The 17,561-nt window shown below is 36.9% G+C and overlaps 1 protein-coding gene across 1 annotated transcript; it reads left to right on the forward strand.

The window, feature by feature from the left end:
• The first annotated feature begins 723 nt into the window (after positions 1-723).
• On the forward strand, positions 724-5,326 carry LOC119080350 (DNA replication factor Cdt1). The gene is made up of 2 exons (XM_037188652.1): positions 724-1,614; positions 3,870-5,326. Exons 1-2 carry the CDS (start codon positions 869-871, stop codon positions 5,164-5,166), a joined length of 2,043 nt encoding a protein of 680 aa, XP_037044547.1. The 5' UTR covers positions 724-868; the 3' UTR covers positions 5,167-5,326.
• Positions 5,327-17,561: the final 12,235 nt, after the last annotated feature.

Consider the following 17,561-nt stretch of genomic DNA (forward strand, 5'->3'; position numbering starts at 1 on the left):
GTCAATTCTCTACAATCTACCATTAGATCAAAACCGACCGGGTCGTTTCATACCGCGGTAAAATTTTCTGAAAAGGCCATAATTTTGAAATTTTCTTAGAGCCGGAGAGGTCGTTTTAAAAAAAACTTCTATGAAATGTGTGAAATAGTCATTTGTGTACCTGTTTTGGACGATTGATTTTAGGGAATTTCGCGGATTGTAGGCCGAACGATAGATAGATAGAACGAAGTGAGGTCTACAAGCGAAAGTGCCTTAAATCAACCGTCCCAAACAGGTGCACATGTGAGTTTTCATGAAGAGGGCCGGAAACCCGAGAAAATTCGAAAAATTGCCCTCATTTTCGGCCCCGAAGCATAAAAAGAGAATTGACTGCTTTTAGCTTAAATATAGAAAATATTCGGAGGCTGATGAAATGACAGTAGGCACTGCATTTTTTGTAAATATAGATGATTTCGTTTCGTTGTATTAGTTAAAACATACAATGCAAACAATTCTAGACGTTAGCTTTTATCACTAGCCTTCAAATTTGACACTTGTTAATTCAGTGTTCATGCTAGGAGCAGTGCTGTGGAATTGATAACTTTATATAGATTATTTATCTGATTGTTTCATATTTTTGCCAATTTTTAAATTTCGGTTTCGTTAAAAGTTCGGTCATTGTGTTCATTGTTTAGTTACCAAACAGGTAGATGTCGTTCTCGAATCATTTGATGACATTTAAGCGCCATAATCCGATTGTCAAAGTGACAGCTAGCATCAGTTTTGGAGGGAATTACAATAATTGTTGCATTTTTCGCCATTGACGAGTCGTAATCTTCTAGTTTAATTTTAAGTAAATTATCAATTAAAGTGATTCAATTCTGCGCAAATGGCGCAGCCATCGGTGACACAGTATTTCAATTCACGTAAGCGTTCAGCCGCCGACGATGTGTGTACGAGAAAAAGTAAAATAATCCATTTGGAAGACGGCGGCCACGACAACCAAGCAAATTTTCTTAATGACAAAAAAGTCTTGTTGAACGAATTGACGACCATCGAACCGAAGGCTTCACCACGCTTACATGCCAATACTAAAAACAAAACTGTGTCGGGCTTGATTGCCGACGGTCGAAAAACCATAGCAACTAGACGACGATCTTGCATTAAGCGATCCGATCCACAGAAGGCTGAATCCAATCAACCAAAAATCGTTCGATTCACACTTGCTGGCGCTCTGTCGCCCAAGAAAAAGCAAAAAGATGAAGCCAAATTGTCGGCTGTGTTTGGGAACTTGGAAAATGTTGTTCGCAAGGAAGTGGACTTGCATACACCGACTAAGGAACAGCAATTGGCTGAAGCGAAAGCCGAACAGGACAAACAAGCCGTGTTGAATATGTCGCTCGGAGACATTAAAAAGAAAATTATCAAGAGCGACCGATTGAAAGACCTTAAAGAGTCACTGAACAAACTGCGGTCAATGGAGGAAACCCGACAGAAGTGCATCAAACAGAATGGATCAGTGTCTAGTAACTTCGAACGAGACCCAGCGTTGCCGCCAGTGACACAAAAAATCGATGGAACGTTAGGAGGGAATTTGAAGAAATTCGATCACATCGAATTGGAAGTACTTTCCAGGTAAGAGACATTGACAATTTCAGACATTTATGATTTGAAGGAGGGTTTGGGGGTCCAGTAAGTGGAGGTTTTCATTCAGCTTTCGAAAAGAATTTATTAAGATTGTTGAAGCTTGGAATTCATTTCCATTGATTGAAATATTTTGTTTCATCGTACGTGACGAATCCCATCAAACTCATGGTGATGTTTTCACTGACCTTTGAATGACTTGTTGATAACAATGATGTAAAATCAGTAAATTGCACTGGCTGCAGTTATTTAAGTCTCAACAAATGGAAATTCATTTTACATAACACCACACACAAAGCGAACGGATAATTACATAAATTCCATAAATTCTGACCCGAATTCGATTTGTTGATGTTCTTATTACCTACAAAAAACGAAAGAAAAGAAAACTACCTGCGATCGTAACATTTCAGTTGAAATGAATGCATTGGTGGAACCAGTTCGGTTGCATTACAACTCAAGAACCAGATGTTTTTGTTAGAAAAAGTTGGGGTGAATTTTGGATTTTGTTTTTCGAATCAGTTCGGTTCATTACTACCGGTCTGTGTCCATCAATATTGGTGATGATCGTTTGTTTGTTTGTTTTTACATTTCTATTTTGGCATAGACGGTACATGCGATCCATTTACGAAATTTCAAGCGATTTGGACTTAAATTAGATTTTGGCATTTTCGGTATGGTTAATGAGTTTTCAAGTGTTATAGGATTCTGTTAAGAAATTCACAAAAATTTATTTCTGTTACTCTTGGTTCTCCCAATATTAGTAGTGAGAATCTGACGTCAGATAAGAATCACTGACCTGGATTGTTACCTAGGAAATGTGTCTGTACATTGGTGATCGGTAGTTGTTGCAAGAGGACACTTTACAATACCTTCCTTACGCGAGTGTTCTCACGTCAATTCATTATGCACCGTTATGTTACATGCATTGAAAAACTACCCAAGGAGTAACTAACTCTCACACTGACTGTAGGAGTGTATTCAATGCTAATAAATCTTTCACAGACGACAATCATATCGAATCCGTAACTTCTATCTAAATAATTTCAATAGATTGATACAATTTTATAGGCGCGGTTCAATTACCTATTAACAGCCGCAGCTATTGCTTAGCTAGCTCGTCATAGCAATTGTATCTACAAAGACCGAAACGTTTCCCATTAATGTGTTAACTACACAATAATGACAATAATGTACTTCAAGTTCTCTGTGACCTGCAAGCACTCATATCTGCATTACGCATTTTAATTCATTTTTAAAATTAAAACAGAAAACGCAAATCAATCGATATGGGTACCCCAGATCACACACCAGAAAAACAGCTGATATTGCAGCCTGTCTGGTCTGTGCGTTATCATCAATTCAATAACACGTCCATATTCAGTACAACAATTGTAATTATCAAGGTAGAATGCAAATCAAGAGACATTCTGCGTCGTCTAAGGTGAAAAAAGTTTTTGTTTTATTGTGTCGTTTCAAGCAAATTCTTCGGTCAATTGATGCAATAGAATTTGATAGTAAATTAGCGTACACAACGAAACGACAGTTCATTGTAAAAATGGGTTCGTTGCCGATGTTGGTGAGCTTGACAAGGTGAATGAAAATGAAAATTCGTTAAAATTTATTTCTTTTTTTTTGCGTTGAGTTCATTTAACTTTGCACGAATGCAGTAGACGATTTTTTTGTGATGTGTTTGTGAAATTTGAAATATGATTAATAACCGACGTAAAAGTACTCACCTCTGCAGAATCGTTATTTTTTGCAAGGAATTTTTTCTGTTCCTAAAATAAATGATGTGTTTGTAGTAGATGCGCGTAGTTCATTGTACCTAGAATGTTTATTTCATCTGTAATGTGTAACGAGGATATCTCTTATAACAACTCTTACAGCAACTCCATTAAATCCAGTGCAAACACAGCTTATTTCTGCGACGTTAACACTGTACAAGAAAGTCTACCTATCGCGGACGCAAACCTCAAACATTGCATTGTACCTAGTAAGAAACGGGTACACACTTCGATACACATGCCATGTAGGAATCGTATGCCTGTTATCCAATTTTTTCGGTTAAAACTGTTGAACGGATACTTTCGTAGATACGCACGAAAACTTGAACGAATTACGGAAGGAAATGGCGAAACCAGAGTTTGTCGCCTATTTTTGTAGACATTGTCTTCAACAGATGCCCATCCATTTCTGCTGTTCCTGTTTTCTCTTATCTAATCAAATTTCTTCTTACTTTTCAGCCCGAAAAAAGGATTATGCACTCCGACCAAGCCAATGCTTGCATCGCCTTTCGCCGATGGTCGAAGCAAAGAATTGATGTCACCGGTTACACCGCGACGATTGTTCAGCCCAACCAAAGAATCGCCATCGAAAACGTTGCCAGCCTACCAACGATTCCAATCGCTAACGGAAAGTGGTCGTCCCACGCTTCAATTGCCATACAAGTATCGCTGTTTGGCCGAAACGTTCAAATGTGTCGACACCGTGTGCTCGATGTTTTTCAATCGACGCGAAGCGATTACCATGAAAAAGCTGAAACCAGCTGTTCAACGCATGATGCGAAAGAATTTCTCCGAAACGTCACTGGCTCAAATCAACCATTTGTATCCCGAAGCCTATAAATTTTCCCAGAAGAAAACGTCGAATCCGGGTTCACTGACGAAATACGACTATTATCAATTGGTGATCATACCAAATGTGACCGAAAGTAGTGCAACTGTTACCAATACGACCAACAATGACGACATTATTAAGTCAGGCCAGCAAAAATCGATGAACCCTCAAGTGATGATTGAGCGGCAACAGCACTTTCACAAATTGTTGTTAGATATTGTAAAGGCTGAACATAACAAATTTCTGCAAAACCTCAATCCACCGATGAACATCAATCCGGACAAAGTAACGCGTTGGCATCCTGAATTCGATTTGCAAAGCTGTCCGGACGTAGCTCAAAGAGAATTGCCGCAGCCACCAAACGTTGAAAAGTTTTCTTCAGCCAAAGACATTTTGTCAACCGCTCGTAACTTGTTCGATTGTGCTACACCGAAGGAACGAATGATGCAACGCTACGAGGCAAAGCAAAAGTTGGAAAAGAAACCGGAACTTGTGGAACCGAAAGCTTACGATCCAGTCGCCACTGTTCTGAAAGGTGTTCCAAAATCACTGATCGAACGGATTCGTGCTCGTCAGGCAGCTAAGGCCTTAGATTCGATGACACGTCGGCCGTCGCAGGACCAGGAGAGTAATAATTTTGCAAGACTGCCCGATTTGGCGCGACACATCCGGAACATTTTCGTAACGGAGAGTAAGGGTGTGCTGGATTTGGATTTTGTTTTAACAAAACTTGAAAACAGCTACCGTGAACGCATTCCCCGTAATGATATGAAAGACCTGCTCCAATTGCTGGCCAAAGAGACACCGACTAATTGGCTAACATTTCCACATCTACGGGACAGAGATTTCCTGAAGGTAAACAAAAGCGTGGACTTGAGTGAAATCATTAAGCAATTGGAAGCTAAGGCTGAAGAGAAACGCTGAACATAGAACGTAGAACATTGTTTAAGACATTAAGTTTTAATTATCACTTTTTAAGTTTGGTTGAGTGAACTTTTTTTTAAAGGTTGTTCAGCTGTTGAATTCTGTTTCTGTTTGAGAATAAACGGCACTTTTGACCATGTTTTAAACGATAATTTTGGAATTCAATTTTTTTTCAATAGGCCCGGCTAACAAACAAAATTAGTTTTTAATGGTAAGTTAGAATGCTGTAAAATCCCGTAAAATGTTCCAGAGAGGGAAATCAGAATCGAGAGGCCAAAGTTAGAATTCTATTCCTGATTATCACACTTCACTACACGAAAAACATTGGTTCCACGACTTTCATTTTACATTTTAGCTGGCAAGTACAGAGAGGAAAATCCAAATCGACGTTAAATTTGACAATAAAATTCAAGGCCTGTCGAGCTATATAAGCTTGACCTTGACCTTGCAACATCCGAGCAGGTCCCTGTGGACATTCCCAGAGAGTTCGAACGTGAAAACACTGACAATGGAGTTACCACTTGGTTTTCTCTCTTACACTCACAATTCTTATTGCTAAGAAAGCGCTGGGTCGCTAGTCGGTATGCAGTAGACTTACATACTAACAACAATTACCGTCGCTTGACCAAGTGATCGGACTAACTTCACGGCAGCGGGGAGATGAACCGACCACCTGAGCTCTTTCATTGCTCGGAAAACATTGAGGTATAACACAATACAATCTGACACAATATAATGCCACAATGAGAAATCAATTATCTGATCAATTAGTCGTTCGAATCTCACCTGTTATAACTTTGCAATTACCTGTCTTATGGAGACTCATGTTAATACGCTGTCCATACCATTTGTTCCGTTCACATTACGTCCTTGGATTTCCATCAACATTCCCATATTTGTGGACCTCCAACGGGCATTCATTCCCTCGAACGTGCTGCTTAGCTCGTGCAAGGGTGGTGAAATTGCTTATGAGGCCTAATTCCACATTCCATAATCATTCCTTTATTCTTCCTACTCGTCGAAAAATGAGAAAACACCCCAGAAATCTTGAAATGTCCAAAAATCGGGAAATGTTCAGAAACAGGAAACGACTAGCAATCACAAAACAACTAGAAACCAGGAATGATGAGAAATTTAAAAATTCGGAAATGACTAGACTGAAATCGGGAAATGACTAAAAATGGGAAAATGACCACCAACCAAGTACAGAACAATGTGAACATCTGCGTTCCATGCACAACTGGTACAGCCAATAACGTCCTTAACTGATGTAAATCACCACATTGTCGTCCGTAGAAGAAACAAAGCAGCTTTAACCACAACGCTGATCTACAAACACCAGTCTGCTTACTCGACATCAAATGAAAAACTCGTGTCGGAAAAGCCTGTCGAGCTATAAAAGCTGAAAATATACTAGGCTAGCTAGCACGACAGACTTTTTAATAAAACAATTTAATTTCATTTCATTCGTGAGAAATACCTTCATTTTGACTTTAACTAGGTTTCCCTGCCATGTGTGACCGCCAAGATAATATATTCTATCCCTTTGTTCAGGCCTGATTAGCGCTTGAAAATAAAAGTCGTAGAACAAGTCGTATCGTCTAGTGTAAAACTTCCAAAAATGTAGCTCTAGACATAAAAAATAATTGCTGGTAACAAAAGTCATAAAAATGCCGCCTGTGCCATGTTATAATGTTAAACAATTCCAAAACCAAACATGATTCTCCAAAAATCTTACTCAAATCAGACATCATCATCATTCAAAAAACTCCTCAAATTTTCCTTAAAGCAACGTTCCTAAATTTATAAAATAGGCATCATTTGAAACTGTGGCAGGCCTGCAGGTTTTAAACCATGACTGATCGTACAGATCGATCTATTTGATCTACGTTCTAACAACAGTTATGTACGATGCCCAATATTTTTCAACAGTTGACAATTCAGACGAGAAAATCTTTATTTTCTTACCGTTAAAGCCGATTCGCAGTCACTCCGTCTTGGTCGCAGTTTTCAAAATAACCATGAAAACTGTTTTTACTTTCCATTGTTATAGTGTATACGGTGAGTAAACAGAGTTTATAGTTTGTTTCATGTCTAAAAGAAGAGAGAGAGCGGTGAGAAAATGAACATTTTCTCATGTGAATTTTCAAATTCTCTCAAATGATTATAATCGTAGCACAGCTATCATCACCTCGAAGATCTTCGTTGATTTGTTTATGTTTATTTTAGTATAATTAGACAAAATGGCTTTTTTGGTGTAGCTAAACGTCTTCACGTGGTTACTTCACCACAACTAGGGGTTCGGGATTTTACTTGGGATTTTCTCATATTCTTCGATCTAACATTAAGTCATGGACATAATGATGATGTAAGGTTATAGATGCTCATTGATTGCCACTGTTTTAAACTCAAGCTTTTCACGCTCAAAAATACGATTTCCTTAATAAAAAAAACTTGTTTGAGTGCAATTTTCCAGTTCTAACGCCAGAATTATGCCACGACCACATTATCCCATTTACAAATCGAAGGGAATCATTTAAATGTAAAACTAAATTGAAATCGACATCTCCGAAAATGACTTGTGCAATGTCATGTTCCTAAAAACCGAACCAATTCCACAAGTCCCTCAACATGCCCATATTTCTCTCGATTACCAACATTGAGTGGATGAGGTTAGAAAATAAACCACACAAACTCTCATCCACATATATATTCCTACACTCATTCTTTATACTTACATACACACACATCCACCAAATGGAACGTCTTACCAATGTTCAATAGCAACGGATTGGACATCTCCAAAGATTTATTATAATTTTACAGAGTTTTCAACCATTGTCGTATTGTTCGGTATAGCAAAAGTTTTGAAACTAACGCCGATAATTTATTCAAAATTGATTAATGTAAAGTCACACAAAAGGTGTACGTATGGAATTTCTTAAAGTGTCTTATGTGCGGCTGGTTATGTACGGAATAAATGGCATGGCATGTGGTTTTACTAAGACGTACAAAAGGAAATTCAATTTGCGGTTAAATGGGATTTTACAAGGAAGATTTGATGCAGGTTTTCGGTAGAGGTGTTCATGCATGTCATATAATATATAGAGTTGCCCCTAATGACATTACATATAATTAAACTACAAGAATGAGATAATTTCTTATTTGTGACGACAATTGGTTGTAATTAAATTGTTGTGCATATGAATGTAATAATGAGAATCACTTCTACGAATACTGCATGTACTTGACATGAGTGACGGAAGAGGTATATAATTCTACAGATAGAACAGTTAAGTAGACTACCATCGAGTACCTACCTACTCCCGAAAGATGCAATAAACAAATTTAATCTTAATGCGAATGTGTCTGTTCTTCTTATATTATGCACTCTAAACTCTACTTATTGCAATATTATTTATCATCTGTACACCTAGAGCACAACCAGAGCTATACAACACACACACTCATCCACCATATAATACAGTAAAGTCGAAAACAAATTTCCTAAATCTTTTTATATATGATTTCAGATTTGTCTAACATCGTAGCATTTATATTTCGTCTTCCTGGGGTAAATCTTTTGTCTCTCTGCTTGATATTTATTACATACAGCGTATGTTTCAATGAATGCATGAAGATTTTATATGTGTGTAACGTAACATGTATCTGTATAACTGTAACATATAGCAGAGATGCTTAAAGTATTTCCTACACCAAAACTAATATCCACAATAAAATGAAAATGAAATAAATAATCGGAAAATGGAGTAAAACTTTTGAGTCTATAAAATGCTATAGCAGAGAATAGTAGATTACATTGGATGCGGCGGAAAGCATTCATTACATAAGGGATCAATTTGCGATACGAGCAAAACACACGAGTGAGTTCGCATAAGTATCACAAATTGATCCCGAGTGATGAATGTATGCTATTTTATTGCCTAACCACCCTGCCTGATAGTTGTAGTTACAAGCAGTTACAAGTAGTTACAAGAATTTCGGTGCAAAGTACTTTATTAGGCTCACGATGTGAATTATGACACACAGCCTGTGGCCTCGTATCACAGTTACACATCTACAGCCTAATAAAGTACTTTGCACTCGATGCCATAAATAACCATTGAGTTCCGTAAATGCTAGACGACTCTTTTTTCGGAAGTTGTGAAGTTGCAATTCACAAACTGAAGTATCCGGAGACATTCGGTCGATTTTGCCTATCGAAAAACTGTGTGGAAGACTAAACAGCGTCTCATCATCACAGCTTTTTTGTATGAACAAATGGAAAGGATTTAAATTTTTTTGCGTACAACTGCCTAAGAGCTTTTTTGAGACAGTCCGGCCCTGCTCAAAACATTAACAGGCAGTGTAACCAAAGTGGATATAAACATTGAATTACTGAATATAATACAAATCCACAGTTACCCACGGATCCCTACTTTCAGGTGAATTTAGTGTCGTTGTGTTGCACAGGTGTTGAGGAATTTCCCAACGGACAAACCTTGGACAAAACACACCGTCATGCAAGCAAGTCTTGTTGCATTAATTGCTATTCCATATGAAGAGTAACCCAATAATGATCAATGTGTAAAATTCAAGGAAGGTAAACAGCAAAGAAATCATCGTCAATTAGAATTTTGAAAGCACAAAATTTGAATACAAAAGAATTTCACATTTATTTCAGAGCATTTTGTATAGAAAAAGCAGTCAACGCTTATCGACAACAATAGCGACGACCGGACGTTCAGCAAGCTCGAAGCGCAGATAGTGACCGAGTGAATCATTTTCGTATCCTAAGAATATGACTTGTATTAGCTGCCGGTGCATCTGCAGACGATGCGTTACACCACGGCGACAATAAATTGAAACTTTCAACGATTTTGAGCCGCTGCTGGATCGTCGTCTTAGAATAACTTCCAGCAATGCGTCGTAAAATTGCTGATCGAATAGTTGGGGATGATCCGTGTGAATAGCGAGTGCGCCCAGTTTCGGGAATCGTTCCACGAGCTCGAAGATGTACCTGACTGGCACATTTAGATTTTTGAATCCCAGTTCCAACTCATGCAGCAGGGGCAGTTGTTCGATCAATTCTGCAAGAGAACCACCCAACGGCAACGAGATGCCTGGCAACGCCAAACTCTTGAGCGACTTCAATTTATCCCATTTGAAACGTTCGATTGGAACACTTTCCATTGCTTCGATTGCAGCGACGAAATCGGGGCCGACACCATGAAGTTCCAACACTTTTAATGACTTGAGGCTGGCCAATTCGGTTACATTCTTGAAACAATTCCGTTCTCGTTTGTGTCGCAGAACTAACACTTCCAGACCATGCATTTTCGATGCGAAAGCGTAGATCTTTCGATTGGCATCATCGTCGAACATATCCAACTTCTTGATGTTCAGGTTTATTTCCAATAGAACAATAGTCGTTCGGACCTTCAGCCACAACCTATCTCCAATGTGCAGCTCCTCCAATTTGCCATACTTTTGTGCCACTCCAGGGATTTCAGTACTTTCAGTGTATGGAACGCGTGTCAATCGTAAGATTTTGAGTTCTTGACATCCAGAAAATAACCTCCCGGCGTCACCAGTGAAGGAACCACAATCAAGGGCCAGCGTTTTGAGTGAAGAAAGAAGTGGCCGCAAAGAATCGTCGCAAGTCAATCGCTCAGTGCCAACGTCCAATTCATCCATAATTCCGGCGCAGAATCTCGAAATGTCATTCAATTTCGTTTCAGGGTTTCCCCATTCAACCCACCGCAACGATTTTATCGAATCGCCGAATTTGCACATGACTCGTCGGTGCCCATAGTCGAAGGATGCGTCCGCGAAATTTTTGAAAATGCAAATAATTTTTCGAGAATTTTTTTTTTAGATAATTTAGGTTTTAGGTATAAGGTATAAATATTCAAAGATCAAGGTAATGGCAAATGCGTATAGAGCCTTTGGTTACATCAATCTAGGATAAACGAAAAACATTTCGTTTGATGCGTTTGATGTTTTATCCAGACGTTTAGCGCCAAGGCTGTAAACTTTGGGGAGGTCACGCAGATACAGATATGCGGGTGACACACCACACTTTTTTTGTATATGAAATCATCAGACGTGGTGTGTTCCGCGCATCATCAGCTCAGTCCGAATCAAACATTTTTCAGAGATTTTAGGAAAGAAATGTAGGTCGGTAAAGCCAAGGTTCTGAAAGAACAGGTTAAGACAACCATGATGGCGGATGACACCAAATTAACGCACTCACTACCTTTGTAAGAAAACAACAAAGAAAATATGTTTTTTGAAAATTCAAAATTTTGATGGAAATTGTGTATCACCGACTTCGTTATCAGTTCAGAGTTGTCTTAGCACCATGGGTAAAGACAACAATGTTTGTGGAGTTTTTGTATACTAAAAAACGTCTTAAGCTCATCAGCTATCGACAGCAATAATAAACGACAAGCTCAGACTAATGAAGTCTTATATAGCAAAAAGCATGTTCAAAACAAATGAAGTAAAAGATTTCTGAAATCAATCTCTGAAAATCTTCGATCAAATGAAGTAATTGTAATAGTAAAACTGTTAATATGCTTGCCGTCTGTGACAGCTTGATTAAAGGCTACGACATGAGACCTGGGAACCGAGAGTAGCAAAAAAATTTCAAAACAATTGTTGCTTTCTTCATCATTCGGTTCTTTTACATTTTTTTTTCATTCTGAGAATGTGGTAGACGTAGCTGAGAAATGTATCTTAAGTATAACCTAGAACTTCCTTCAATCCTGAATGGTCCACTTCTTCCCACCCGTAGATGTCACTGTTTCCGATCACTTCTACCAAGTTTTTTTTTGTTTTTCTACTGGATCTAAGTATAATATTTTTGAGATGACCGGAAGTAAGTTCCTGACATTCATTATGCTCCACCTCATTCCCAATCCTAAAACTCAGCTAACAGAGTCACATAAATGTCACGAAAAGTAAAACTTTCCTCTCAACTGTATCAATACATCTGTATTATTGCCTTCATGAAACCTATAAACTAAACATCCCATCTAACAACGAACCTATACATCCACCACAGGCATGCATAAATGCGAGCAGAAACATTAAGCCATGATTAATAGAAATTTTTTGATTGACAAACACCCCACAGTGATAAATATTTGAACAAGATAATACTGTGTTTGAATAATTAGCGAGACTCGGTTTTTAGAGGGATGCTATTCCAACATTAAAATCCATTTCAATGTAAAATATTAGGTATGAAAAGAAGCGCAGAAAAATCAATACTTTTCAAGGTAAATTTAAACAGTTAATGTGTTTCGGTTGTGAAAATATTCATTCGTTGGCGCTTATGCAAATAGAAAATGATTTTTCGAAAATTGATGTATGAGAATTGATTTTTGTTGGATGAGTAATTACTGGCTGGAATATTCAGGCTAATAAAAATGAAAATGAGATTTTTTTATTGATGATGACAATCGAAATTGCTGAAGCTAATATTTCAAACAGGAGCAGTAATTATTTACAACATTAACATTGATTCAAAGCTATCTCATCTGTTATATAAATATTTTGATCCCAACCGTTTGCTGTTATGTGACGACTAATGGTGAAAGCTTATAAATATACCTGAAAAATGATTACAAAATTGGCTATGAAATGGTTATTATATGACATATCGAGTGCAAAGTACTTAATTATGCTCTAGATGTATATGGACAATTCTAGCTGAAAAGTGGAAATTGCTATCCACATTACATACATTTTACCAGGTTTATCTCGGTTCCTTCGCTTCCCAGAGCTTCAAAGATATCAAAGTTTGAAATAGAAAGCAAACAGTGGAAATTGTTAAAATCGAAAAACAGTAAAAATTTTGAAAGAAATGATTTTTTGCATATCCAAGAATTCTCGAAAATTCGCCCTATTTTTTGCACATTGAAAATACAAAAAATTAAAATAAATTTAACTTTCACTTCCAGTGCTTTCTTGTACTGTTCAGAGAATTAAAATACCTTTCAAATCAGCAAGCAAACTTCGGAACTGTTTTGGCCCATAGAGACGATTCTTTCGTTTCGAAACTTCATGTCACTCCTTTTTAATATTAAAAATAAATATAATACTAAGGCATCAGTTAAAGGAAAATGAGTTACAGGCGACATTTTCCCAAACGAAACGAGATGGATTCTTTTGAAAAACAGCCCACCGAAATCGTACCGAGACAGGAATTGAACCCTAGGGTTCATTTTCAAAAAAAAAATCCGGCCAGTGTGCCGTCAGTGGGAGGTGACCGAAATCTGAAAATTGCTATTTTCTTACCTGTTTTTCACCCACAGATCCCAAGATGTTATACTTAAATAGTTGAACTTTGGAGGGTGCTCTAACTTTGCTAAAATGACTTTCGACATAAAAAAAACGTCTGCTCATAGAGTACTCTGTCTCAGCTTTCCAATGTACCTCACATGCGTGAGTTGAGTAGTAACAATTCTGCCCCGTTCCACTGGCGAGTAACAGGAAGTACTATATGGGATCCTTTTTAACGTTAATGTTTACCAATGATTTATCCGCCTGTGAGAGGTTAATTTATACAAAGATCGCCTTCATTTAACTACCATTAATGTTTAGAATGAAATTACATTTTCATTTTCGGTTGTATTCAGCGCCTTGTGGTCTCGTATTTATTTGATCTTCGTATCAAAATTTATTTCACATCAAACACAGACACAAACAGTCCAACGAAAAGAATCATACACAACCTTCTTATACACACATTCCGTAACACAACACGGTCATGGAAGTACACCTCTTATTTCGCCATGTTCCATTCCAAAAAATAATTTCTCTTGATTGCTCTCATTTATTTTACGTCTTGTCAATGTCGTTCAACCTTTCAGCGGAAAGCAAAATGATTTACCATAGGATTTTCCCATGAACATTTTCCTCGTTCAGCTTTTATTAGTTTGCTCATTTGCGTTAATGATTCTTGAATTGTCTGTATGCTATGTACATTTTAACAAGAAAAGTGTGCAAATAACATAAAATACATTGTCTTATGTATCCAGAACGATTTTCCGTGCCATTCCATTTTACTATGCTCCACACAGTTTCCAACATCCAACTCAATAAGAAAAACATTTTGCCATTCGAAGAGTTAAGATTTTCCGATGAAATTATGCAAAATGGAAAATATTATGTCATTTGCTGGAAGGAACAGTTCGTATACATTATTTCATTGATGGTATTTCTTCTTGTGAATAGTCAAGAATTTTAATATTTTAAATTAAATTTTTCCTTCAATGATTTTTCGTAATATTTTTGAACTTTTTCTTTTGGACATTTCAGTATGGCAGACGTTAAGAGTTTCAACCATTTTAGCGTGAAAAACCATCGTAGAATGAGGCAAATAAATGCGTCAACAAAATGATCAAAGTACTGATAATGTTATTGATATGCGACATGTCTTTTCGTCATTTCTATTTCTTTCCTTCTTTTCTTTCTTTTAACATAAAAAATAGAAAGTTCTTGGAATTTACTGAAAAGAAAATCATTGGAAATTCTCTGAGAAAATTCATTTAAGTAAATCACTAAAAATCCTTGATGGTAAACAATATCGATCCTATGAAATTGCATTGTTAAAGAAATAGTTAGTGAACTCATCCCCTTCATTGATTCAGCGATTTGTTTAATTTGTATGAGACAGTTACAGATTTGTCGGTCGTTTAAACATTCATTTTGCAATCGATAACTACTGTCGATGACATAGATGAGACTAGTTATTAGTACATTACTTCCGTGGGTCCAAATTTTTATTATGATGAGTGGTACATTATCGCCCGATCCAAAGGGGAATTATGAACGAAAAACAAATCATATAAACAAGAAAATACTATAGGAGTTCAGGTTTCGAAATTATATGACGGTATTGGATATATATTTCTCAAATCCATGCTCTTTTTTGTGCCTATGTGTGTACGACTCTTAAATGCGTTGAGAAAATTTCATATTTCTCACACTCTGACCTGATTCAGTAAAGAAAATGCTTATGTTGTCCCTACTCTTTTACTATCTCGTATTCAGATGAGTAAAATTATCCGAGGGCTTCAGCCCGAGGTACTTTAACTCATCGTGATGCGAGATAACAAATTGTATTCATTCATTTGTCAAGCACTCAGCTTGTAATAGCACATTTCGCACCTAGGACGACTCTTTTTAGCGTGTGAGAAGTTTCCAGATAGAGCCGAAGGCGAGGTCTTGAATCGAATACGCTAATAAAGACTTTTAGTCCGTGGTACGAATAATATTTTTCATATCCGACGGAGAAAAAATGAGACGAAGATGCACTTTTCGGGTCCTAGGTATGAAAAATCCATTACATAAGTCGGGATAAAAATGAAAAATCTTGTTTTCGTGTATTTATTGACCTCGGCTACGCCTCGGATCAACAAAATTCACACGAAAACTCTACTTTTCATTTTTTTATCCCTAGTGATGTAATAGTAATTTTTATAATCGAGTGATAAATGCTTTTTCAGGCACTAGATGGTTATTTGTGTACCTGTTTTGGACGATTGATTTTAGGCAATTTCGCGGATTGTAGGCCGAACGAAGTGAGGCTTACAAGCGAAAGTGCCTTAGCTCAACCATCCCAAACAGGTGCACATGTAAGTTTTCATGCAGAGGGCCGGAAACCCGAGAAAATTCGAAAAATTTCCCTCATTTTCGGCCCGAAGCATGAAATGTGTAGATTGTCACGGTAGAGGGTCTTTCCTAGAGATGGAAGAGCAATATTACCTTCCTAGTAAAGTAAAATATATTCAAATTTCAATATTATGTAGCTACGATTTTTTCCTAGAGCTTCATCATACTGCAAGTAATACATCAATGATTGTTATCTATCTTGGGTTTTGGAACATTCACTATACAATCGCAGAGCAAACAATAACTGACAGATTTAAAAAATCAAATATTGAATGTTGCTATCTAGTTTGCTAATGGTTATGGTTAGTTATTATTTTCAAAATCATAGTTTTCGTAAACCGTGTAACATAACTTCAGTCATTGTCTGTCTTTCAATCAACCTAACATTTCATTAAAATCGTTAAACAAAATCTAAATAAAAGTGTTTCGTCATGGACCAGGCAATAATTGGCACCATTCAACTGGTATTAGAGATCGTCTGTGGCAATGTGGCAGCGTTTCTAAAATTTCTCGAAAACGACCCATTCAAAAAATTGAATGATGTGTCAGAAATATTGGAAGAATGTTCGGATGGTCTATCTAGTGAGACCACTACACTAATTAGCGAAATTAAAACACTTACGTTGATTGCAAAGAGTAATTACAACATTTCGACGAAAAAAATAGACGCATGGTGTAGGACAGCTACTCAGCTTCTCAATGAATACATTAAACTGTACGACAACAGATTTTTCAGGAGATTAATCAATTCCCGATCCTACTTTACGCTAAATACGCTAATGAAAGTGCTCAGTGATGGAATAGAAGAAATAAGGTCGGCAACAGAACATTTTGAAAAAAGTTTGGACAGTTTTAACGAAGCATCTGGTAAATTGATTGCATTGAAAAATTCTTTGGTTTACGACCCTTGGGACTGCGTACGAAAAACGATACAGCAGGATATCGGCCTTCCTTCTTGTTTTGTGGCGGTTTCACTAGGATACACGGGAAAACGTATTGATCAAATGGTAAATTTATATAAAACGTTCAACAAATTAAAAGAAGATGTTCAAGATGCAGAGTCTCAGATTAATTTAATGAAGAAGATCTGTGAAGAAGAACTAACTATTATTATTGATCTGAGAGTCGAAACCAACAATACAAAATATTTGTTAACGAACCTACTATTTGAGGACACTGTCATTACTGCTGTTAAAAAACTTTATCTTCAATGTAACGCGTATTGCCAAAGATACGCAACCAAAAATCTCATAAAGTTCTAAATTACTTTCAGTAAAATTACACTCTTTGTCTATTTTTTTTAATAGTATATTACTTCCGAGGTTCCAAGTTGTGTATTTGATAAGTGGGGTGTATTCCCCACTTGTCAAATAACAACTTTGAACCTCGTAAGTACAATGCTTTACGTGATTAGGCAATGTAAATGAAAATGAAACATGCCGTAACACGTAAATTCATTTATTTTATCATTCCTTTATTATAATCTGGGGATTACGAATTGTTCAAGTAAAAACAGTTTACAAATCAATCTTATGGATAAAAATAAATACATTTTCACCGAAAATTTGGTCTAAGAAACTTTAGTTCAGCGATTAGAAATCAAATCTTTGTCTGACAGTTAGGCTATATCACAGAGTCAAATAAATAAATAAATAAATTCAAACTACTGCAAGGTGCTTGCAGGACAATAGAAAAAAAATAAAGTAGGT

The sequence above is a fragment of the Bradysia coprophila genome, unplaced genomic scaffold (assembly GCF_014529535.1).
Source record: "Bradysia coprophila strain Holo2 unplaced genomic scaffold, BU_Bcop_v1 contig_350, whole genome shotgun sequence".
Classification (NCBI taxonomy): domain Eukaryota; kingdom Metazoa; phylum Arthropoda; class Insecta; order Diptera; family Sciaridae; genus Bradysia; species Bradysia coprophila.